The following is a 24,267-nucleotide window of genomic DNA, read 5'->3' as shown; positions in this document are numbered from 1 at the left end:
AGATGGGAGGTCCTAGGTTCAAATCCGGCCTCAGACACTTCCCAGCTGTGTGACCCTGGGCAAGTCACTTGACCCCCATTGCCTACCCTTACCACTCTTCCACCTATGAGTCAATGCACAGAAGTTAAGGGTTTAAAATTAAAAAAAAAGATTTCTTTTTGGCAGGGAAATGAAAATGAGGTCATATGTCAATAGATTTTTAATTCTGAAGAGGTTTAGAAAATTCAAATAGTTTAAATTTGCCTAAATGAACGGTGAAACTATGTATCAAATCATTCAATTACCAATCTAGTTTCAGACTGGCTACGAAATGATGCTTTTCATATCATGAATACAGGTACACAAAGCCAAGTAAATTACAAATACATAGCTCTCTCTTATACATACAACTCCTACACCTTTATCTTTTCTTACACTTAAAAAAAAATTATGTAGGGAGGAGCTGGTGGCTCAGTGGATTGAGAGTCAGGCTTAGAAATGGGAGGCCCTAGGACAAATCTGGCCTCACACACTTCCCAGCTGTGTGACCCTGTGCAAGTCACTTAACTACCATTGCATAGCCCTTACTGCTCCTTCTGCCTTGGAACCAATACACAGTAGTGACTCTAAGATGGAAGGTAAGGGTTTAAAATAAGTTAAATTTTAAAAAAATGTATTGTTGGGAGATAGTTTAATACATACTGAAGCGACCAGGTATCCTTAAAAAAAAAAAAAAGAACCAGTACACTTTTAATAGGATGCCACTTTTTTGGTCAAAAAGTTCAGACAGGCAAGAGTTAAGTCAGTGGGATATAAAAATGCCTAGTCAGAAATTTCTTAAGTTAAGGCACAGGTAAGGATTTTACCAAAATGGGTTTATACATACATTAGCTTTTAGAAAATGACTTCAATGATTATTTTGATGTATAACTTGCTATGTACCACTGATTCCTGTGGTCATTTATCAACACATAAAAGTAGTTTTCTAGGTGACCTCTTAATTAAGAGATTTACTTTCAAAAGTTAATTACTCATAAACACACAAAATTAAAAAGTCTTAACATAGTTAAGTCCCAATAACCAAGCCATGGTTACCTTGCTATCATTCACAAATGTTCCCGATTTCCATTCCTTGTACTTCGCAGTTCCTTTCTGGGCCATTACTTTAGTACCCATTCACTTTTTCCCTACCATCTCTCCTTGGTAAGGCAACTCACCTCTACTATTCTCCCTCTACCTGTGAATTTCTAGACCCTCTGTCCTGCGATGATCATACTTTGCCAAAACCCTAATCCTAGCTCACTCCCACCACCTTTTTCTTTTTCCTTTACTTATATGCAGTTGTATGGAAGTGAAATAAACCATTAACTGTGCCAACAAGGTCCATTACAAATTTATTACATTTAATTTCTACTTGGTTACCACTGTTGCAGGGAAAAACTTATCTTCTTTCCCAATTCACTATTATTCCACTATTCATAGCACCTCTTTGAAATATTATTTCTCTTCAAGCCTCCTCTAGTATCTCCCCTCCACAACCCACTCTCAGTTGGACACTTCAAGGAATATTTTAGTGAACAAAGTTATATTGTTTGCCATGAACTGTTTCTTCTCTACTTGAATCATTTGGGTATCTTTTACTATTTCCTGAACTTTGGTTTTTCAGAGTAAGAGGTGACCCTCATTGCCAAAGCCAACATCTATGTGGGGACTTGATCCCATTCTTTGACTTCAACAGCAAACTGCTTCTACTATTTTCAATACTCTCTCTTTTCTTCAATCTCTCCTAATCTACAGTCTTCTTCCCTTCTGCTTACAAAAAATGCCCTGGTCTCTTCTCTTAAAAAAAAATCTTTATCTTGTTTTCCTTACTAGCTATTGTCCTACATTTCTCCCCTCTTTCAAGGATAAACTCCTTCATAAGATGTTCTATAATCAGTAATTCTACTTCTCCTCTCATCCTTCTAAACTCTTCAAAAGTGGGCCTCCAACTTCACTATTTATGTCAAACCTTGTTATTCCTGACCTTTCCTTAACACTCATTATTCTTGACTTTTTAAAATTATTTGATACTATGAAGTTATGCCCGGGACTCTTCTTTCCTTTCCCACTATTCTGTCTCACATGGTGATCTCATCAGCTACCATGGTTCAAATATTATCTACACAGATGACTTTACAAATCTACATATCTCACCTAACCTCTCAGTTAGTCATATATTTTTTGGAAATCTCCAAATGAATGTCCCCATGGCATCTCGACTCAACATGTTAAAAAACAACTCATTTTTCTCCCTCAAAGTCTTCACTCTTTCCAACTTTCCTAATACTGTCAAGGATACAACCATCTACGTAGTCTCTCACCTTCATTCTTAGAATTACTCTTAATTCCTCACCCCACATAACCAAACTGTTGACAAATCTTGTTTCTACCTTTAGAACATCTCTAGTATGTGTAGAATAACACAATAGCCTTCTGATTTGTCTCTGCTTTAGTCTCTTCCCACTGTAATCTGCCCTACACTCAATTGCCAATGTGATTTTTCTAAAGAGTAAGTCTGATCGGGCCAGCCAGATTACCTTCTCTATTTGGCATTTAGCACTCTTAATAATAACCTGGCCTCTTCTTGCCCTCCTAATCTTCTCACACTTTGATTCCCTCCTTGTACTTTGCTGGGGAAATAAATGTTTAACTCAATAAAACACAGATAATGCCAATTTGTGGTTTTCAGAAGTCAAAATACTGCCTGCAGGTATCCATTTCTATTTGCGTTTTGACACCACTGACTTAAATGCCATTTCCTCCTGAGGTAAATAGCAGTACCAGAAATGAACCCAGGTAACTGATTAAAAATATAGTACTCTGTACATTATACTATAAAATTCAGAACACAGCAGTTTAAATCAAGCCCTATACATGAAAATACATAATATTTCAGAATTAGTTTCTAGACACAAACATCTGACCAGTACATTGCTATGTTGAGTGAACTGTTGTACCTAAAATATTTTTTCTTTGTATTTTGGAGATCGCCAGCATAAAGAGATTCTAAGATTTAGAAGGAGTAAGATTATCATTAATGCAACTTTATCTCAGAAAGCATGTATCTTTGATTTCACTCTATCACTAAAATAAATGGCATACCACTGATAATATGGAATATTCCTATATTTAAGATTTTACTATAAGGCAATGTTATATTGTACAAGTCTCAGAAAATGCCAAAAGGGAAAAAAATACCCACAGACCCTAGAGTTTAAGAATGCAAAATTAAAAATATTTTCCAATATATTTTGTTATGTAATTACTGAGGAAATGTAATCTTGCCCATCATTTAGTTAGTTGGCTTTGCTAAATAAGATTTTTTTTTTCATTTTAAAGGTTTTCTCCTTTAGAATGCAAACTCCTTGAAGACAAAAGACTTTTTCTTTCTTTGTATCTCATATGCTTAGAACAGTACTTAACACATAGAGCAGTGATAGCAAACCTTTTAGAGGGATGCTGTGAGAAATGTCCTCAGGCGCCCATGGAAAGTGGGGAGGGGAGCAGCCCAACCCACTTCCCTCTGGCTTTCTAGTAACAAACTCTATGTAGGAGTGACGACATGCACGCCCACAGAAAGGGTACATGCCATAGGTTTGCCATCACAAGAGTATTAAGTGCTTATTAAATGTTTCACATTACTCTGTGAATGAAGGAATGGAAACCTTTGTATGATAACTTCTTTTGGTATAAGTAAAATAGTGGCAAAGCCCTACAGCTAAAAATAAAAATTATAATGAACCAATCCTTTCTGCTGCTCAAAAATCTCTTTTACTTCTTGATATAAAATAAAGGGAAGTCAAGTGACTGGAAGAATTCTATTAAAAAAATCTCTTTAATGTTTAAAATAGTATATTGTTTCTTAAATTTGAAATATTATCACTGTGGATTTGAGAAGATATGTACAAATTTGCTTTAGGAAGACAACATTTCATCGTACTCAGATTCTGTCAAATTCTCCCAGAGTGCTGTTTCACTTACCATGCATTATTCAGAAAATATTATAAACAAAAAAACCATACTTGTTGGCAAGTTTTACACGAAAATTCCTGTACATTCATACAATTAATTTTGAATGTCTATTTTGCATTTGTAATAAATTCTAGCCTAATTTGCTGTAAATTTCCCTCTATTCATTTTAGTTAAAGAACAAAAAGTTTAAAAATTCATCTTACTTGGATTACTCCACTGGGGTTGACACTGATCATAGTACAAATCCCACGAAATGCTGAATCCTTTTCCTCATTGTCCCTTATATTCCTCAGAGAGGTACACCTATTAAATTGTAGAAGTGAGCTTTAATAATAAAGTAAAAAGGTGTTTCTTTCTGATTACTAACAGTATTTAATGGAATTCTATTTAAAAGAGTTCTTGGAAAGCTGAAAGATTCTCAATAATTATTTTGCTATATTGACTTAATCTCAGGTATTTAAAAAATAAAATTCTTATTTCCTTAGTAACAAATTATTCGTGAAAATAGATGACTGAATTTAGATTTTATACTAGATGTGCATCAACTGCTGAATTTCAGCCATGTGAAGGTTATTAAACTAGTCTAAAAGAGTTAATACAAAAGTATTCCATTAAACACCACTAAGTTTTTTTTAGTTTAAGAAAGCTATAGATTTTAAGAAGCAGAACATAGAATATACTGCCACAATGTAAACTACATATCAATATAAATCATGGTAAAAAAATTTAAATTTTACAGCAGCAAGCAAACAATATTTTTATACATAACAAATCTAAACATCTAATTCTTAATGCAATCCAAGTTTTGACATTTTAAAGTAATATAATGCACAGTCTAATTTTTTTTTACATCTGCATGCATCAATATTGTTCAAGAGGAATTTTAAATGCTCTGTAGGTCATAAATCAAGCTTTTAACACAGCAAGCATGTGACAATCTTATCCCATGCATCAATTAGTCGTTAGCCACAACATAAAATAAATATACATGACGATGCTACTGAAAAACTCACAAACCTGATAGGACAAGATTAGTCACATGGTTGGCAATGATTAAGGATTGTGATTTTGTAACCAACTGAAAATATATCTAAAAGTGAGATAGAGAGAGAGAAAGAGAAAGAAAGGAAGAGTGAAGAAAAATGAATTTAAAAAAAAAAGATTGAATAATACACACCAGGGTCTTATAAACTGCTGTAGCATGGGGGCCACCTCTTGAGGACAAACGTAACCAAGACGACCAATTGTTATTGCTAAGGTAACGCAATCACGGTTATACACCACCAAACGCCAACCAAGACATGAGCAAATGAGGGGGAAGGAGAAAAAATAAAGAAAAAACAACAAATAACTCAGAAACAGAAACCAACAGAATCTGTGTATGATAATAAACATAAGATTTCACCAGTGCTGTTTATTACCACCCCCTAAAATAAGGGGCAGCAACATATATGGCATACTTTTGGGGAAAAAGAAAGCAAAAGGAATTAAAAAAATTTTAAAGATTGAGAGAACACCAAAAACACAAGTGATTGCTCCCCCCACCCAATTTATAATGCCCACACATGACTACATACTAATAAAAAGATTGACTAGGGAAGTTGCTTGGTATAAGTCAGTAGTATTTCAAGGATTTGGTAATAAAAATAAATTAAGTTTTTTAGGTTACATAATTTAGAAAAACTTAATGATTTATATTTATCTTATGCTGTGTCAAGTATATTTTTAAAAATTTAAATTTGATCTTTTCATTTCACCAAATTTCTTTATATAAATGATTTTCTTTCAAATTCCAATTCTAGACTGCCCAAATCAGTAGTTAAATCTCTCTGTATTAAGGTGCTCACTGAATGAAAGGAGGAGGAAATAATTACCAAGATGGGTCAAATCTCATTTCAGCAAGTCTCCACACAACAAAAAACTTAAGCTCATATATTCAAACAATATAATTCAGTTTGATCAATCCATCCATCTTTTTAAAAATTTTAAATAAATTTCTACATGAGCCATTCATCTTTTTTAAAAGTATTTTTAGAATACGACTTAGTCAATTTTCTCTTTGTACTAAAGAAGGTATAATATAGTGGAAATGTAGAGATGACAAAGGATTAAGTGCTAATTTCTAATTTTAAAAAATTCAAATGGGAACATAATCACCAATATGTAATTATCAAAAACAAGCATTTTCTTAATACAAGATGAAACAACTGCAACTCAGAAGTGCATTCTACAATTCAAAAAATACATATATAAATACATTTATACATAAAAAAACATAAAACAAACCATGAGGTGCTTTAATGGTGTTCTCTCAAAAACTCACAAAAGGTTAATATTTCAGAAAAAAAGGGGGGAAAAGATAATGTTTAAGGATTACTTGAAGCAAACTACACAGATAATACTAAAATCTAGCAGATTCATATGAAGCAGAAAAAGAAAACCTATGTTCAAGAGACACAAACTATGTAACATTCTCATTAAACAGGCATAATGAAACATGCAATAAAGCAGATGATGTTCTACTAAAAAGTTCAGTGTAGGATATACTAACTTTTAAAAATAAGTTTCTTAAATAGGTTTTGTATAAATCTTGGACCACTGAACTTAAGCAGCAGAAGACTTGTTTCAAAATTCAGTTCTTGCACTAAATAGCTGTGCTTCCCTTTCAATCTCCAAAAGATTCAACCTCCTCATCTGAGGAGTTATAGTGAAATAAAATAAAACCGAACTATAAGTATTACTCTTAATTTTATAAAAGCTATGACACACACGCACAGAAAAATAATGGAAAACCAGTATTCTCTAACTGCAATAAAAGTCTAGATTTCTAAAAAGTTGAGATGGTATGAGATTATTTAAAAGCTCCATTTTATAGAGCAATCCATAAGTAGCTTATTATCAATTGTATTTTCAATGAATTTGGTGTGTTAACTTTAAGGATGGGAACTTGGGGGTTCATCATTTTAATCCAACTTATAACTTAATAGTATATAGGTCATTTATTGTTCCAGGATGCACTGCTGCAGATCCAATAGCTGATATCCCACAAAAAACTTTATGTACATCACATTCAACATTTATTTGCAGTTATGCATTCACATTTAAAAACAAAGTTTTTTTTAAAAAAATTACTACATATGAAAGCTTCCATAATTTTATGACAGTAATAACGCTTCAACTCTGGATGAAATGTCACATACAGGTACTGCATTCTAGAAGGGAAAAAACTGGTAAGATTGTATACAATTCCCCCAACCCCCCCCCATTTTCCAACACTGTTTCCCTCATGAAAACACAGTACCTATACAGACAACCAACCAGATCTTTCAAAAAAATTTTTAAAAGATCTCCTTCCATACCAACTCCAACACTTAGAAATATTTTAAAAATGGATTTAAGAACAAACTTTTTCCATTACCATAGAGTTTATTCTAATCTTTCTATGGACTCTTTAGAAAGACCACTGCAAATCCTAACAAAAACTAGTAGCCAGAGTACATAGAAAGAAGAATGAGATAAGTTAATCTAAAAATTTATTACCAATTATTTATATCAAGAATACTAGAGGATAAAAAAAATACAAATATATTCTATAGGATGGAAGGTGCTCTTTAAATCATATATATGTGCTCTTTGAAAATGCAAAAGAGAAACAAGCTCCCATAACTCAAAACCCACAAAGCGTGGCTAAAGTGCATTTAGAAATTGGTTATTGCAGAGAATATAAAATATGCATGCGCTTAACAAATTAACTTTTGACAGTGCCATATCCAATGTCTCAATCTATCTCAAAGTTATAAAACTTGATATAGGGAAATAAAGTAGGCTAGATTAAAATTTTCAGACTTTCCCCTTCATGTATATGCCCAGTTTATAAGTTCAAAACTTTAAAGTTAATGTGTATAAACACACATTTGTTACATCAAATTTCTGAACCAGTATAAAATCCATGTAGTTCTATAGTATCATTCAACCATTAGTCATACTTTAAGCTATAAAATTATTCATGCATATTAAAGGAAGTAAAGAAAATGAATTTCTAATTGTCTTGTTTTTCAGAGTTTTGCAACACTGGTTCAGGAGTACAGCTTTAATAAACAGTATATTTTTGTATAGATGACCCACAAATATTTATTTTAAAAACTGGGCAAATGTTAGTTAGTATTGTCTTAGTTTTTCTGTGCAAACTATTTAAAAGAATTTTGAAAGCAATTAGTTTTCCCTTCACCACAACAGTTCAGTCATATGGTACCTGTATTCTCTAACAACGTCTTTGGTGTGTTGGGCCTGTTAATGATTTCTACAAGCTGGTGCAACACCATTGGAATATAAGGCTGCATCTCTATACCTAGATAATAATAAAAAAAAAGAAATTGTATGAAAAAAACAAACAAGAAATGTTTACAACTGTATTTACTGCAACATAATTTTATGTTTATGTTTCTAGCAAATATAAAGAATAAAATGCTCATTTAAAATCTTTTAAACACTTACCCATTTGAATTGAGATTTCTCCAATTGCCCATGTAGCATTGTTGCAGACTGAAATAAATTCTGGATTTAAGTTGGTTCCCAATATTGGCATGAAATCAGCTAGAAAGAATAATATTTTTTTAAGATATATTGTACAATGACTGAGACATTTTACTCTAAGTGCACTTTAATGCAAAGAAATAAAAAAACCTATGTGCAAAACAGACTGGATGCTAAACTAACACGCCACTACTTACTGAGATTGTTAAAAGAATCTGCATAAACATACAAAATATATTCTTTTAGAGCAAAAAGAGAATGTAGATTTTAGAAATATTGGGGATGTTTCTCTGAATTCAAAAGGCTTTATACTTTATAGGCTTGTCCTCATAGGAAGCTAGAACTAAAGATGCAACTTTTATTTTATGATTTTTATAATAGTTTTTGGAAAGGTTTGTAAATTGCAATCCACTCACTTAAATAGGAAGAAGTAATGTTAGATGTCTTATGTATTTATTTCCCACCCCATAGTATATTTTCATGTTGAAGCACAGCTGCAAAAGCTTAACTAGGGGGCAGCTGGTTGGCTTAGTGGATTGAGAGTCAGGCCTAGAGATGGAAGGTCCTGGGTTCAAATCTGACCTCAGACACTTTCTAGCTGTGTGATCCTGAGCGAGTCACTTAACCCTCCTTGCCTAGCCCTTACCACTCTTCTGCCTCAGAACCAATATACAGTACAGTAAAGGTTTAAAAATAAAAAGTGTACTAATTTATGTAGATATTTTCTTGTCATATAAATACATCCTTAAAACTTGTGACGAAAGCAATTAAGTGATATATATGACAACCAAGTAAGACTTTGTCATCAAACATTATATATTAAGTTAATCATGCTGGTGATGTTATCCTAATAGAAGAGGTGGGGAGGCGGATATGGTCATACCTATGCAAGGTTTAACATGCTGAAAGCATGCCTTTGTTAGATCACCTAACAAGGCAAAGGAACTCTGTCGAACTTCTGGCATTTTATCCTGTAATAACGAAAACAAACAAACAAACAAACAAACAAAAAACATTCCATTTCAGAAAACTAGATGTCAAACAAAGACATAAAAAATGATTAATACCCATACCTTCACTAGGTGGAATATCATTACAGGGGGAGCCCATATTTGATGGATTGAATAACACTGGGGGAGGGACTAGTTTTCATTTGTTAACCTCTTCATTGTAAAATGCTATTCAGGGCAAAGTAATACAGTACTGTCCTGCATAAGATCAAAAATCTTACCTGCATACACTGGTACATCAGTGTTAGAATGTTACTTCGAGCTACTAGTTGTTCAATGTTGCCTCCAAGTCCCTCAGCTAGGCCACTGAGTAAATCAAGAGCCACAATCATGAAATCTTTATCAGGAGCCTCATATTGATCGGGTTGAGCATTGTGTAACTACAATTGTAAAAAATGGTTTAAAAATGAAAAAAAGCAACTACATTTATAAAAAATGTTCAAGGAAAAGATTAAATTTTAAAATGGACTATGCCTACTTATCAATACGTAACCGTATTCAGCAGGCTAACAAGAAATCATAATATAAACAATAAAAATACCATGGCTTGTGCAAGAGTCTTCTGGACAAGATTCACACAACGCTGATAGACAGGTTCACAGTATGGAAGGAAGCCAGACTGCAGGGCCGTGGCAACCGAAGACAGGCACTAGAATGAGAGTCAAGTATATGATTGCTTTTTGAGAGCCATAGACTTCTGAAAGCACAATTCAAAAAGTAGAATGAAATCCTATACAACTAAGTACCCATGGTTAGATTCTCAATGTGGGATCAGTATTGTATCAGTTAGCACATCAAGTCATGCTTCTTTTTTTTAATGCATCTTCATGCCATCTCTATTCATTACTGCTCCAGCCTTGGGTCCCCAGGTTCCCGTTTGGTGGGTTTTTTAGATTTAACTCAACCCAGATCCACTATCTTGTTTTCCAGCCACCTTTGTCAAACCTCTCCACATATATCTTTGCTGCTCACTTTCTACCTCTGAGTTCTGGAAATATAATCAAATTATAGTTATAATTCCTGGAGAGAGGTAGTCACCAACTTCCTAGCTGTGTGACTGGGCAAATCACTTAACACCCATTGCCTAGCCCTTACTGCTCTTTTGCATTGGAACTGAAATACAGTATTGATTCTAAGACAGAAGGTAAGGGTTTAAAAAAAAAGAGGTAGTCATCAATTGCACAGTGACTCCACTCATTTATCGATTTCTAATAAATCATCAGATGTAAATTATTAGACTATAAGCTTCTTGGGCAAGAACTGAATTGCCTTTTCTATCTGTATTCCCATCACTTAACACTTAACATACATAAAGCAAGCCTTTAATAACGTTTTTGGGCATTAATTCAAAAGCCATTTAACATTTTTCCATTGTATATTAGGAGTCAATATTTTTGCCATTATTCCCTCTTTACTGTCCTGATTCCAAAAGCAAAGTTGACAACTTGGTACTCTATATTTGAAAAGTCACCAATTCTAATTTGTCTCAGCAAGATTCATTTCCTTCATACTTCAGTGGTCAAGAACAGTAGCTGATTCTATTCCTAGCAGAAGAATCAGTGAGATTCATCATACAAATCATCTGTCTGGACTGAGTGGCAAGTTTAACAATTTGTTCGCACTATCCACTCTCAATTAAAACTCATATAATGTATTACATTGTTATGTGCTGAACGGGGAAAGTGGCAAGAACATGCCATACTCTGAAGGTTATGCTTACCAATGTAATTCTGGTACTCTTCAGCACACTTTTCATCCTCCTTACTCCTTTGCCATAAATCCTTTAATCCTTTCTTTCATATTTTCTAATTCTATCTCTAACAACAACCTTACAAAAAATTTGTATACCAAATTAAATGTTTTTAGGACTATTTGACCAACCATACCTAATCATTAAAAAGAACACCTTGTTCTCTACAGTCATAGCATCATAGATTTAAAGTTGGAAGGAATCTTAAACATACTCTTTTTTTAAGGCTAGTTTTTCCTTAAAAGATATTGAAACCATTGTCGAGGATTGATTGGTTCAGAGGACTAGAAGTTTAGGCTACTGAAATCACTTCTTGGTTTTCTGTACAAAATGTTCAGGAAGTGCTCCATATGAGCACCACAGACCATGATAGGGGGAAACTGCTCATCTACATCAACTCAGCATACAATGCCTTTTGGGGGGATCTTCTACTATGCCAGGGGCTTGGTTTGAATCAAGCTTAATTCAGAATAGTTGTGCTGACAGCCAGGTGCCACTCATTTTTAAAAAAGAAAAGTTTATCACCAAGCATTAGCGTAGTAAGGGCTAGGCAACTGGGATTAAGTGACTTGCCCAGGGTCACATAGCTAGCAAGTGTCAAGATCAAATTTGAACCCAGGACCTCCTGTCTCCCAGTCCAGCTTTCTACCCACCGAGTGACCCAGCTGCCTCTTAGTTCATTTAAGTCCTTATCTGGTATAACTTAAAATTTTTTCTAGTTTGAAATAATTTAAGTTCTATTCCAATGCCCCCACTGTAGTGAGGAAGCAACTCGAGCTTTGCAAGGGCTATGCAAGAAAGGCACAACCTCTAGTATGACATACTTGGGTAGGATAGGGTGATGACAGATTATATAATCTGTTATTCAAACATCAGACCAGCTAAATACTCAGAGTTATATCACTAGGAGGTTTGCAACTCATCAAAAATAATTCCTTTGGCCATTGCAACTCTAAGACATTAGGAGTAATCCATCTAGAGAAGGAATAACAAAACTAATAAAAATGGTAGCTATCGAAGTATACTAGTTTAGTTATCACCAGATTTAAATGTGACTGGGAAATATTTTACAAAACAAATGAAGACACAATATAATTTCTAAGTTAAGATGTCCATAGGGATCCTTACATTTTCTCCCTTTCTACTGAGTTTGATGCCATAATTCCAAATGACCTTACCTCAAGTAAAGGGAAGAGATCTTTATCTTCATCTTTTAGCATGTTCCATTTCTGGATTAGTGGAGGCATTAGCATCTGTATATATTCCTATTTATATGAAAGAAAAACAGACATCGTTTTTTAAAAAGGAAAAGTTCCATGATGAAACAAATCCATATTGAAAATCAAAGAAAAGAAACTGCCCTTTACAAGACATTTGACCCTACTGTATTTAAAAAAAAACATTCTTTACAAGTTTGATACTCAAGTCTGTAATAACAGCATACAATACAACTAACGTGGTTTGAATCAAGAGAATCCTAAGCTTTGACAAATTATTAATATGTTATAACAATATAAACTTTGCACAGATTCCTTAAGAGAAATAACAGTATGTTTCACTTCCACTGTTGCAGAGGCAGCATAGTATTAATAGAAAGGGCTTGAAGTTGGAAGAAAGAAGACAAGCATTATAGAACTGACTTGAAGGTAAATCCACTTAACCTCTAAAATCCTTAGGATCTTCTTCTGCAAAATGGATTACTACTACTTGGAAATGCTCACCTTGATGGTTGTGTAACAATTTATGTGTGATTTTAAAAGATTACAGAAAATAGGTTCTCAAATTTATTTATCTAATGCATTAGGATCACAGGATTCAAAGCTAGAATAAACCTTGGAGAGCACTGAATCTATTACAGATTAATGAGAAAACTAAAATGCAAGGTGATTTTCTCAATGTGACATGATAAACCCAAGCTGTATGATTCCAAATCTAAGTTAAACCAACATTACATCTTATCTTCATTCTCAAGTATGTACTACCTAACTACATTTTTTCTTAACAGACAATTTGAGAGGGAGGGGTATGGAGAGGGTAGGATTCTACTGGTTACTTGTATAGTCCTCTTAAATGAATATGTAATCTGACACTACCTAACATTCTAAAGCACGGTAAGATAATCTAAAATGAAATTAAAACAAAAGCTTAAAGTATTATTTATATAAATGTGAGTTATTAAAGATATCTCAATTGTAAACAATAAAAAAAAAGAAGCAAAGCAAAATAGCATAGGTCCAGATGCCCAAATTCTCAAAGATCACCTCTGAAATACATTAGTCAAGGGGGCAGCTAGGTAACTCAGTGCCAGGCTTAGAGATGGGAGGTCCTAGATTCAAATCTGGCCTCAGACACTTCACAGCTGTGTGACCCCGGGCAAGTCACTTAACTCCCATTGCCCACCCTTACCACTCTTCTGCCTTGGAACCAATACACAGTATTGATTCCAAGATGGAAGGTAAGGGTTAAAAACAAAACAAAACATACATTATTCAAGAAAGTAATAAAAAGTGAGTATTCTTATTTTGGGAGGCTTTTGCTAAAAGATACTTTTAACAATAATAGATCTCACTATAATTTGCATTTGATATATTATTGATCAGACTAAGATTCTTCTTTCAAAGAAGATAGGAACATGTAGAGAGGAATAGCTGAAATATCCATGAAGAAATTTAACTTTAAAAATCTTTGGTCTTATCTAGATTTCTCATAAATGATATAAGCATTTGCAAAAGATGTCAGTTCCCTTTGTCCTTCTGAGTATAAAAGTGTAAATGCCAAAATTTAAGTCACTCATTCAAATCAGTCTACAATAGAGCTGACCAGTCCCTGGATGGGACTCAGATATATTATCTGGATCAGGACAAAAGGACCCTGGGTGGCCATGATATAGGTTGGCACTTCTTAAAATAAGGAAATATTGAGGACATCAATAAATATTTTATCTAGATAGGTTCCCTTTCACAAGCAAACTCCAAGAAAAAGTTGTCTATAGTCACTTGCTTACATGTCTTCCCCCTTTCATTCACTCAGTTGTTCTATCATCTTCTGAAGTTATTCAACTAAAAAACTTTTCTAAAGCCTCAATTTTTCTAATTCTCTAAATCTAAGGCCTCTCAGTTTCTCAAATTGACAAAGCTGATAGCCTTTTCTCAGTTCTCATCCTTTTCAATTCTTCTGTAGAATCTGACCCACTGCTAACTGCTCTTACCTGGATATACCTTCTCTGGGTTTTTGGAACATTATCTTGGTTCTCATGTTTGCTTCTTCATTTGTGGCTTTGATGGCTCATCATCTAAATCCCAACAGTGAATGCACACCAAAGATCTGTCCTGGGTTGTCTTCTCTTGCTACATTTTCTCTTAGTACCCATTGAATTTTCTTCTTTATTTATGGAGATAGCTCCTAGATCTATATATCCTGCCCTAGTCTCTATTCTGAACAACCTTTCTATATCACCAACTACCTAATAGAGAACTGCAAATGAATGTTCCAGAGAACATTTCAGACAGTTAAAAAACAAAACCTTTATCTACCCACTCCCCATTCTTCTTCTAGACCTGTGTTGGCAAACCTATGGCACAGGTATAGGAGGAAGCTGCTCCCTTCCCCCTCTCCATGCATGCCAGAGGACATTTCTCCCATCATTGCCCCTCTGCTTAGCAGCCCAATGGGAGTGCTTCCTTCCTTCACTGTCTGGGGTAAGGGGGGCGGGGGGGTTAGGGAGACACATATGAGGCATGAGGGTTGCAGTTTGGGCACTTGGTCCTTAGAAGGTTTGTCATCATTGGTCTACCTGTGATGGTAGACCTATGGCACGGGTGCCAAAGATGGCACACAAAGATCTCTCTGTGGGCATGTACACCATCGCCCACCAGTTAGTTACTAGAAAGACAGAGGGACTTGAGTGGAGCTGCTCCTTTTCCCCCTCTCCACCACGCCTCCCTGCCCCTTTGTCCACCTCTCCTGAGCAGAGTGCTCAGGCCACTCTCCTTCCTTTCTCCTTCTCCTGTTGGGAAGGGAGACAGGGCACAGCATACAGTCGGAGGTGGGGGCACAGCATGGCAACATGGACTCTAAAAAGTTTGTCATCACTGGTCTAGAGACCATCATTTTTCATTTGAGAACACCACCATCTTTCCAGTATACCAATGTACCATATCTTGACATTTCTACTCTTACAGCATTTCTCTCTATCTAATCCCTTCTCTCTACTCACATGTTTTCTACCATAGTCCATACTGTCATGTCTTGCCTGGACTATTAACAATCCTCCTTGTTACCCTGTCTTCAAAAGTCTCTTGTCCCCTCCAACCTGTCCTTCATATAACTAAACTGTCAAAACTGATTTTCCTGAAGAACATGCCATCTTCCTACTCAACAAACTCCTTTTTGTGGGATCAAAAAGAAAATTCTTTTTGGGCCATTTAAAACATTTTATAAACCTGGCCCTTTCTGGTCTTATTTACCTTCTTACATACACTACAGTCTAGCCAATTGGCTTTCAGGCCATTTTTCCCACACGACACAAGATCTTCTGTCTTTGTTCCTTTGAATTGGTTGTCTCCTATTCTTGAATGGCCTGATCCCTCAATTCTACCACTTGGAATGCCTCGTTTTCTTCAAGTCTCTTGTCAAGCACCACTGTCAGCATGAAAGCCGTCTCTGATTCCTTGCAGATGATAGTGTCTCCACTCCCAAAATTTGTTTCCTATTTATTTTACATATGTTTTCCCATACATTTATTTATGTACATGCATCTCCCCTGTTACAATGCAAGCTCACTGAAGACAAAGACTTGCTGTACTTTTTTGTAACCCCAATGCCTGGCACATAGTAGGTTCCTGACAAATGCACTAAAGTGTTCCCAACTCTAGCCGTAAATAAAGTGCAGAGCCTGGAATCAGGAAGACACTTTTTAGCTAAGTGATTCTGGGCAAATCACTTAACCTCTGTTTGCCTCAGTTTCCTCAACTGTAAAACAGAGATAAGAGCATATACCTCACATGGTTCTTATGAGGATGAAATTGTTATATTTGTAAAAGTATCTGGACATAGAAGGTACAATATACACACTGGGGCAGGTGCAGTAACATATTATATAATCCAACTAAATTGTATCTCCTCTTAAAATTGTCAAAGTGGGGGCAGTTAGGTGGCTAAATGGTTAAAAAACGAGGCCTGGATTTGGGAGAGTTGTTACTAGGACAGAAAGCTAGGATTAAAAAAAATATATCAGAGATATACTTACCGGTTTATTTAAATGATGTCCTACAGAATCTGCTAATGTTCCTATGGCATCATAAAGAATGAGCAGATTCTTATGCTGGTATTTACTAAACGCGAAGACCAGGGTGTCAAGTATATAAGCAAGGTAGGGAACAAGTTCTGTACAAGCCTCCTCTTCCAGGGTAGCAAAGGCACTAAGAATTTTTTTTTAAAAAGAGAGAATTGATTTATTAAAAAATTTTTAAACAGAGAGAGGTACAATTACGACATATCATGCTTCATTATTTTCTACTAACACTCTATAGCCCACTATACCCAAAAAGCCTTTTTTCTATTTTTTATTATCTTAGCCTCCCAATTTTCATCTACTCATCCAATTGTAGGCATGTCTATTGAAACAACTTAGTCTGCTGTAAAACACCACAACTAAAGATACAGGCCCTAAGATTAAGAAATAAAGTAGTCATAATCTAGTCCTTTGCAAGCAATTCTAACATAAAGGAACTAGAAATAAAAGAAGTGGCCAATGCCTGGGAGTAGCTGAACAAAACTAAGGTTTTCTAGCATGATGGAATATCATCATGCCTGAAGAAATGACAAATATGAAGAATTCAGGGAATCATAGGAAAAGTTATACGTACTAATGCAATGCAGAGAGAAATAAACAACCAAGAGAACAATTTACAAAAGGCCTACAATAATGTAAAGAAAAACACTGAAAGACATTTGATGAAATGAGCAGTTAGAGGATTTTGAGCAAAACAAACCTGGGCAAAGAGGTGGCAGATTTGAATTGTTTCTCAGAGATGGGCAACCTATTGATTTCTTAAGTTGTACTTCCAATGGGACAGTTTTGGAGAAGTGATTGGGCATCAATTAAATATACAGTTTAAAAGTGAGAGTGTTAGGCCAAGAAGTTATATTCCTACTAGCACTTGTTAAGTACAAACATGCTTTAGTATCACATTTCTCAAATTTTTCTCTAAGTCCTCTCACTAAATAATATCTCATAATTACCTGTATGGCTTCTTTTTTAGGAGATCTAGGGAAAAATAGGAAATCCACATATCATAGATTTGAGAGATAGAAGTGACCTTAAAGATTATGCAGGCCAACTCCCTTATTTTACAAATGAGAACCAGTAAGGTGATTTGCCCAAGGTCATGCAACAAAGAGCTCGGTAACAATTTTCTAATGCACTTAAATATGTCATAGCTATATTTATGTTAAGACAGCCTTGGTTCCTGAAAAAGATTTAATCTTCTGAGTGGTGTTACTAAGAATGCTCTACAGAAAAATTTTAATTGAGTTATACAAAAAAATTATGTGTAATACTTTTCCTGACAGGATTTTGTGTATTTCTATCATATTCATTTCCAATCTATAATCATTTAGACACTAGAAAGGATTTAAGTAAGTTAAGAATGAAATTTTTTCTTACTAAGAATAAATTACAACCACAAATAAGGACTGAAATAATTAGGTGCCTTCCAGGAAATTAGGCCATTTATGTCAAAGGATCCTGTCTTGACAGGAACATTCCTAAATGACAGTCTATAAAGTAATTCTGAAAGTAGAAAATTAAAAAACCTATTTACATAAGACTAGCAGTTAAGCTGAAGGTACTAGGTAATTACTGAACAGATAGGTTTGGGATCTCTTTTGGAGAAAGTATAATCAACCTGGGGAACTAGAAAAATGGTATACAATATCAGAAGCTAGATGTTACAATGTCACCCAGAAACTAAACTAAATAGAATCAAGCTTAGAGGTATTTTATAAAAAGGTCCTGACTTTTAAAATCTTCATCATTATTTTATTAGTTTTCCTACTTTTATCACTAGGTAGTCTTGTGTGTATGTGCTATGCGGTGGGGAAAAAAAGCAATAATCATAAAGGTGAGTCTAGTTTGTAGTTAATGAAGTTTTGTTTTTTTTTTCCAAACTCAAATTTTGGAAATTACTGGAAAATCTAGTATAAGCACTAAGCAAAAATTTGGAAGTGTGGCATATGGTTAATGTGCAAAACTGTGAAATCTTTATATAGAATTCCTTTCTCTATTTCTTGAAAGGTACCATCAAATTAAGATTCATCAGCAAGATTTCAAAGCAAATTGAAATTTTTAGCAAATAAAATTTTTCTAAAAAGCAAAATAGTTAAAATAAAGTATATAAATTTCTTCTAATCAGACTTGGTTATCAGAAAGTATAGTAAAGCTACTCCACCACATAAAAAATGTGAATAGGACAATAAGGAAATAAAATTTAAACTTAATACTCAAAAAGTGATTTTATAAATTGAAATTTTCTAATCTGATATTTAAAACAATTGTCAAGTCATCTCAGAGTATTGGGTTTATGGACTGGAAGGGACCTTAGATAAGCTCAAAAGTCTACCCAATGACTAGAAGTACAAAAGAAAAAGGTGAGTTATTTGTGACTTAAATTGACAGCCTACCTGCAGGCAGCTTCTTGTACTCTCTTGTTGCTATCTAGAATACGTTTAAGTAATTCTGTCATTAATGGCTTCAAGTACGTATCTGGGGGCTGGCTAACTACCCAGTGTGCATAGCGGCTAAGAGTCCAGCATGTAATGGACCGTACAAGAGCCTTTTTATCAGAGAGGCACTGAATAAGGTGAGGGATGAGTTCAGGCAGATATGGAATCATACCCTGCATACAACCTGAAAAAAAAACAAAAGAAAACAACAAGAGGAAATTATAAACCTTTCGAGACTGGAAAAAAATCTGACACAAGCTACTTCCCATTTTCAACATAGTAGAGATGCAAATAATATTAGAACAAAATTATCTTTACAATACAAGATGCCCCATGCCTTCCTTTTCAAATAGCATTCAACACAACAAAAACTTCAAATATTAAAAAAGTTTATATGGACTTCTGACAAAGGAAATCTTAACTTTTACTTACACCAAAGAGCAACAAGAAATTAATTCCTTAAAAATAAATTCTAAAAACAAAACAAAAAAAAAAAACACCAAATCAAATATTACGTATGTTATCTGCCTACAGATAAGTTTACTGTGACTTACTTCCAGGCACTGAAAGCACAATACATCCAGATCAACCCTAAGCATTCAATTACCTAACAAATTTTGTTATTTGTTTTTACTTTAAAAAAATCCAAGGTGGGAAACAACATGTAAATTACTATGTATTAAACAAGCTATAAAAAGATAATTTGGTGATTATTAATAGAGGAAAGCTAGCTAGCTAGAAGGAAGCCAGGGAAATCATGAGACAGAGATGAGGAGGGAGAATTCAAGGCATGGAGAACAGCCAATAAAAATGTCAAGCTGGAAGATGGATGTCGTTTGAGGAATAGGCAATTTTCATTGGATTGGAAAGTACATGGTGGGGTAAGAAGAGTGGACAGTTAAGAAGGGGCAAGGTTATAATGATCTTTAAAACCAAACAGAATGTTTTATTTTTGATGCTGGATAATGGAGGGAGAGCCATTGCAATTTACCTGAATGGAGTAGAGAAGGGATTGTTATGATCAGACCTTCCATTTGGGAAGATCAATTTAACAATTGAGTAGAGAATAGATAGGAGTGAGAAAGAGTCTTGAGGCGGAGAGACCAACATGCAGGCTATTAATTACAACAGACTAGGCATGAGAAAGATGTCAGCTTGGATGGTGGAAGTGACAAGAGTAGAAAAGGGGAACATATATAAGAGATGTTATAAGAAAAAAATTTAAAAAGATTTGGTCACAAATTGGATAAGGAAAATGAGGGAGAGGAGTAAGAATGAGAAGAGCATACCTACCATTAGGAGCCTGAGAGACTGGAAGGATGGTAGTAACCTCAAAATTAATAGAAAAGTTAGAATGAGGAGGATTTGGGGAAAAGATAATTGAGTTCACTTTTGGACATCCTAAGTTTTTTGGTTTTTAATTTTTTTAATTTTTATTATCATGCAAAACACACTTCCATATTTATGGGTTGACATGTTGAGTTTAAGAGATCTACTAGGCAACTAGAGATGAGAGGTAAAGCTAAGGAATATAGAAATAGATCTGAAAAACATTAGCATAAAGGTGGTTTATTCAGTATACACCAGTGATGGGCAAACTTTTTAAAGAGGGGGCCAAAGGAAAGGAAATGCTCATCTGTCAGTTTGTTTCTAAGGGCAACTCTTTCGAAGTTTCATTGTGTTGTATGCTACTCATTGTATTTGTCAGATTAGGAATAATTTTGTGCGGCTGGATAGAACATTTCAGGGGGCCACATCTGGCCCGTGGGCCATAGCTTGCCCATCACTAGTATAGAGGGTAAAGAAAAGAGAGTCAAGGAAAGAACCTTGGAAGATACCTATGTTATTTTCTCCCAAACTACCTCATCTCTTACTTTAGTTTCCTAAAAAATATTTAAAGGGAACTGCCTAATAGAATATTTGCAACTGATAGTACTAATCCAATCCACTAGCAACTTATAAAGTAACAAAAAAATTTTTATATGATGTTTTTATAAATAATAATATCCAAGTAAAAAAATGATAAACCACTAAAGTCTAGTAAATCAGACTTTATTTCCTCAATAGAGTAAACTTTAAGTACGACATTGATGTAAATATCATCCTACCAAGAAAGGTTAAAGCTAAGAGTAAATGTAGTTATTGAACCTAAAGCTGCATTATAAGAAATAGCTGAAATCAGAAAGTTATTAGCTAAATCTCTCCCAGAAGGGTCTTGCTCTGCTGCAAATAAATGAAAAAATTAAATTAAATTTAAAAATTAAGCAATAGATTGATTTTACCTTCTTAAAAACTGTCTCAATATTTATTAATGGCTAAGTAATCGTCATTTATTTGAAAATGCCATTACTAATCAATCAATAAAAGGGCATGTACATAACTGATTTTTCTTATAAATTTATTGAACATGTACTACTTTATCAATACCTCAAATGACCATAGCCAATGGCAAACATGTAGAAAGAATCAGCCTGACTGGGGCAGAGTTGTAGCTTGATACTATGCAATGGAACAAAGTTGAATGCTTCAGTACAGAACCTCATTGTAACACAGTAACTGAGATGAACTATATTAGTCCCCACTTAACATCAATATTTTTCTTGGTAATATATGGCTTTAAGGTTACAGAATGTTCTGATATCCTAAGAATTTAAATTGAAAACCACATATAAGGTGATGAAAAGTCAAACTGTAGAAACAATAAGTTATAAGCATTACCAATGAGAAATTACACAGAAAAATCAACAGAAAAGATATTTTAAAAATTTGCAAGCAAAAAAAAAATTATAGATCGTTATATGGGAGCATGAGGGACAATCAATGGATAGTCAACGTACTCCAAAGGCATTCACTTAACATGAAAAAAATATAAGGAGGACCCTGGCATGTTGGATGGCTAGCCCTATGGCAAATTTATGGAAAGACCACAAGATCATAGATTTAGAATTGAAGAGAACTTAAAGAGTACAACTCCTTCATTTTATAGATGAGTTCAACAGAGAGGTTAAGTGATTTGTCCAGGTAGCACAGATAGCAAATATCTCAGGTGGGATTTGAGTCTTTCCAGCTCCAATTTCAGAACTCTGTCCACGACCTCACAAATGAGAGCTGCATAGATATTTCTGACATGCAACTGAAGGGAATGATAACAATCTTCTTCTGTCAACTGTAGTACAATGAAATAATTCCATTTTCTTATTAAAAAGAAAAGTTAAAAGAAAAATATGTAACTAGGTATAGAATTTTATATAGAATATCAGCTGCAATTGCGGTGTTCGCTAGTTTTGCTTAAGGTTTTCTATCTCTTTTGTTACAAGGAAAAGTTCAATTGAGAGGGGAAACACATTTAGGAAATAACCATGGTGTAAAAAAAAAAAAAAAAAGGCATCAGAAATGGAAAAAAACAAACAAAAAATATCCTGTTGTTCCTAGGTATACCATTCTTGAGTTAAGTTTTTTAAGGATTTAAAAGAAAAATCTAGACTTTTATTTACCTTCAGCAATTGCTCCTAAGACCAAGATGCCTGATTCTTTAACAACCCATTCAGGATGAAAAAGTAATTCTTTCAGGAGGGGCAAAATATGTGGCAAAAGTTCATCACGAAACACATTGGCCAGGACATCAAGAGCAGCAGCAGAACACTTTCCTAAAGAGATCATTTACATTCAGTTAACATACCACACAAATTTTCCTTACTAACATTAGTAGAGAGGGAAAAAAAGCATTATTATATACATGATATTGTTCTAGACAGTCATAAAATAAGAAAGCTCCTTGGATCAGGGAGTAGTAGACTAATTATGAAGAGTTCCAAAGTCTAAAACGATGTGCTTCCTGCTGGATCAATTGAGCATGGCACATAATATACAAAGGTCAAAACACAAAAAAAGGTCCTGCTCCTTTAGATAAGCAATTTGCCAAATTCTAACTAGACATATATCCTTCCCTCATGTGATTTCCATCTAAAAAATATTGCTTATGAAAGGCAAACTGAGGGGCAGCAAAGTAGCACAGTAGATAGAACACCAGTCCTGGAGTTAGGAGGACCAGAGTTCAAATGTGACCTCAGAAACTTCCTAATTGTGTGACCCTAGGCAAGTCACTTAACCCAGATCACCTAGCCCTTTTCTCTTAGAATTAAAACCAAACCAATAAATGGCAAATTAAAACTAAACATGTACTGCCCAGATCAAAATGTTCAGTATATGTCTATTTAATGTATTGGGCAAAGCAGAAACATTACTATTTATTTCAAACACTCTTACCAACATTAAGAAACTAGATAGAGAATTGAAATTGGTAAAGAAAAACAAATCATTAGCAGAGGAACAAAACAGGCTAAACATATACTGTAGTATTAAACAAAAAGGAATGACAAAACAAGCTATCACAAACTGGATTTTAACATTCATTTAAATGCCAAGTTAAATATTTCCTGTCTTGCCAAATGAGAATACCTGTTTGCTTTACAGAGCCTTAATATGGTAACAATAATTTTAATTAAATTTTAATTAAAATATTAACATATGGCAAAATTAAAATATGGTAACAATTTTTAATTAAAATATGGTAACAATCTATTTACTTCCCCAGAGTTCTTATTCATATTTAACAGAAAAAGAAATATAAAAGTATTCTTTTGGATTGTACATTATCTCAAAAAGACCCACATCACATATCTCTAAGACAATATAAGTTGGATCTAGGGATACACAAAGTCTATACTCATACTGATAGTTCAATAATTTTATTTGCTATTCTGCAATGCTGAGAATTCTAAAAACCTTAAGTTCAAGCACTACCATTTTCTAGCTGCTGGAAACTAAATTCTTTAACCATTCTGAGAGTGTTTTCTTCTTTGTAAACGGGGAGAATATCTGAAATAACTCATAGAATTATTGTGAAGAACATGCTCTGTAATCTACAAAGTACTTTTAAAAAGAGGCAACTACCCAAAAGTGTCATGACTTATTTTCTGCCTTACTTAGATTCCAGTCAGATATTGTATCATCATCATCAAGTTCATCATCATCATCTTCCTCTTCTTCAATTCCATCTTCATCATGCTGCTGAGCCACTGTCCGTGATCGATGAAAGCGAGGCCTTATATCTTGTTCACTATCAGGAATAGCTTCATCTTCTTCAACATCACCCTATTCCCCCAAACAAAACAATGGTATTTCTTCAAGAATGGCATTTCATCAAGCTAATTCTTCATTAGCTTAGATGCCTACTAGGACAAGTGAAATCTGTAC

General features: G+C 34.3%; 1 protein-coding gene across 1 annotated transcript in view; it reads right to left on the bottom strand.

Moving 5' to 3' along the window:
- The window catches only part of TNPO1 (transportin 1), a 76,064-nt gene that overhangs the window by 9,818 nt on the left and 41,979 nt on the right, over positions 1–24,267 (bottom strand). The window contains exons 10-21 of the mRNA XM_044680757.1: positions 23,997–24,165; positions 22,506–22,658; positions 18,970–19,195; positions 16,535–16,706; positions 12,465–12,551; positions 10,078–10,185; positions 9,758–9,916; positions 9,410–9,497; positions 8,488–8,586; positions 8,246–8,341; positions 5,171–5,246; positions 4,197–4,296 (exon numbers count right to left, since the gene is read on the bottom strand). Of these exons, the coding sequence (XP_044536692.1) occupies positions 4,197–4,296; positions 5,171–5,246; positions 8,246–8,341; positions 8,488–8,586; positions 9,410–9,497; positions 9,758–9,916; positions 10,078–10,185; positions 12,465–12,551; positions 16,535–16,706; positions 18,970–19,195; positions 22,506–22,658; positions 23,997–24,165 (1,533 nt within the window). The remainder of the gene's footprint in view (positions 1–4,196; positions 4,297–5,170; positions 5,247–8,245; positions 8,342–8,487; positions 8,587–9,409; positions 9,498–9,757; positions 9,917–10,077; positions 10,186–12,464; positions 12,552–16,534; positions 16,707–18,969; positions 19,196–22,505; positions 22,659–23,996; positions 24,166–24,267) is intronic.

The sequence above is a fragment of the Gracilinanus agilis genome, chromosome 1, assembly GCF_016433145.1.
Source record: "Gracilinanus agilis isolate LMUSP501 chromosome 1, AgileGrace, whole genome shotgun sequence".
Lineage (NCBI taxonomy): Eukaryota > Metazoa > Chordata > Mammalia > Didelphimorphia > Didelphidae > Gracilinanus > Gracilinanus agilis.
The sequence above is the reverse complement of the archived record's forward strand: the minus strand, read 5'-3'. Positions and strand labels throughout refer to the sequence as shown.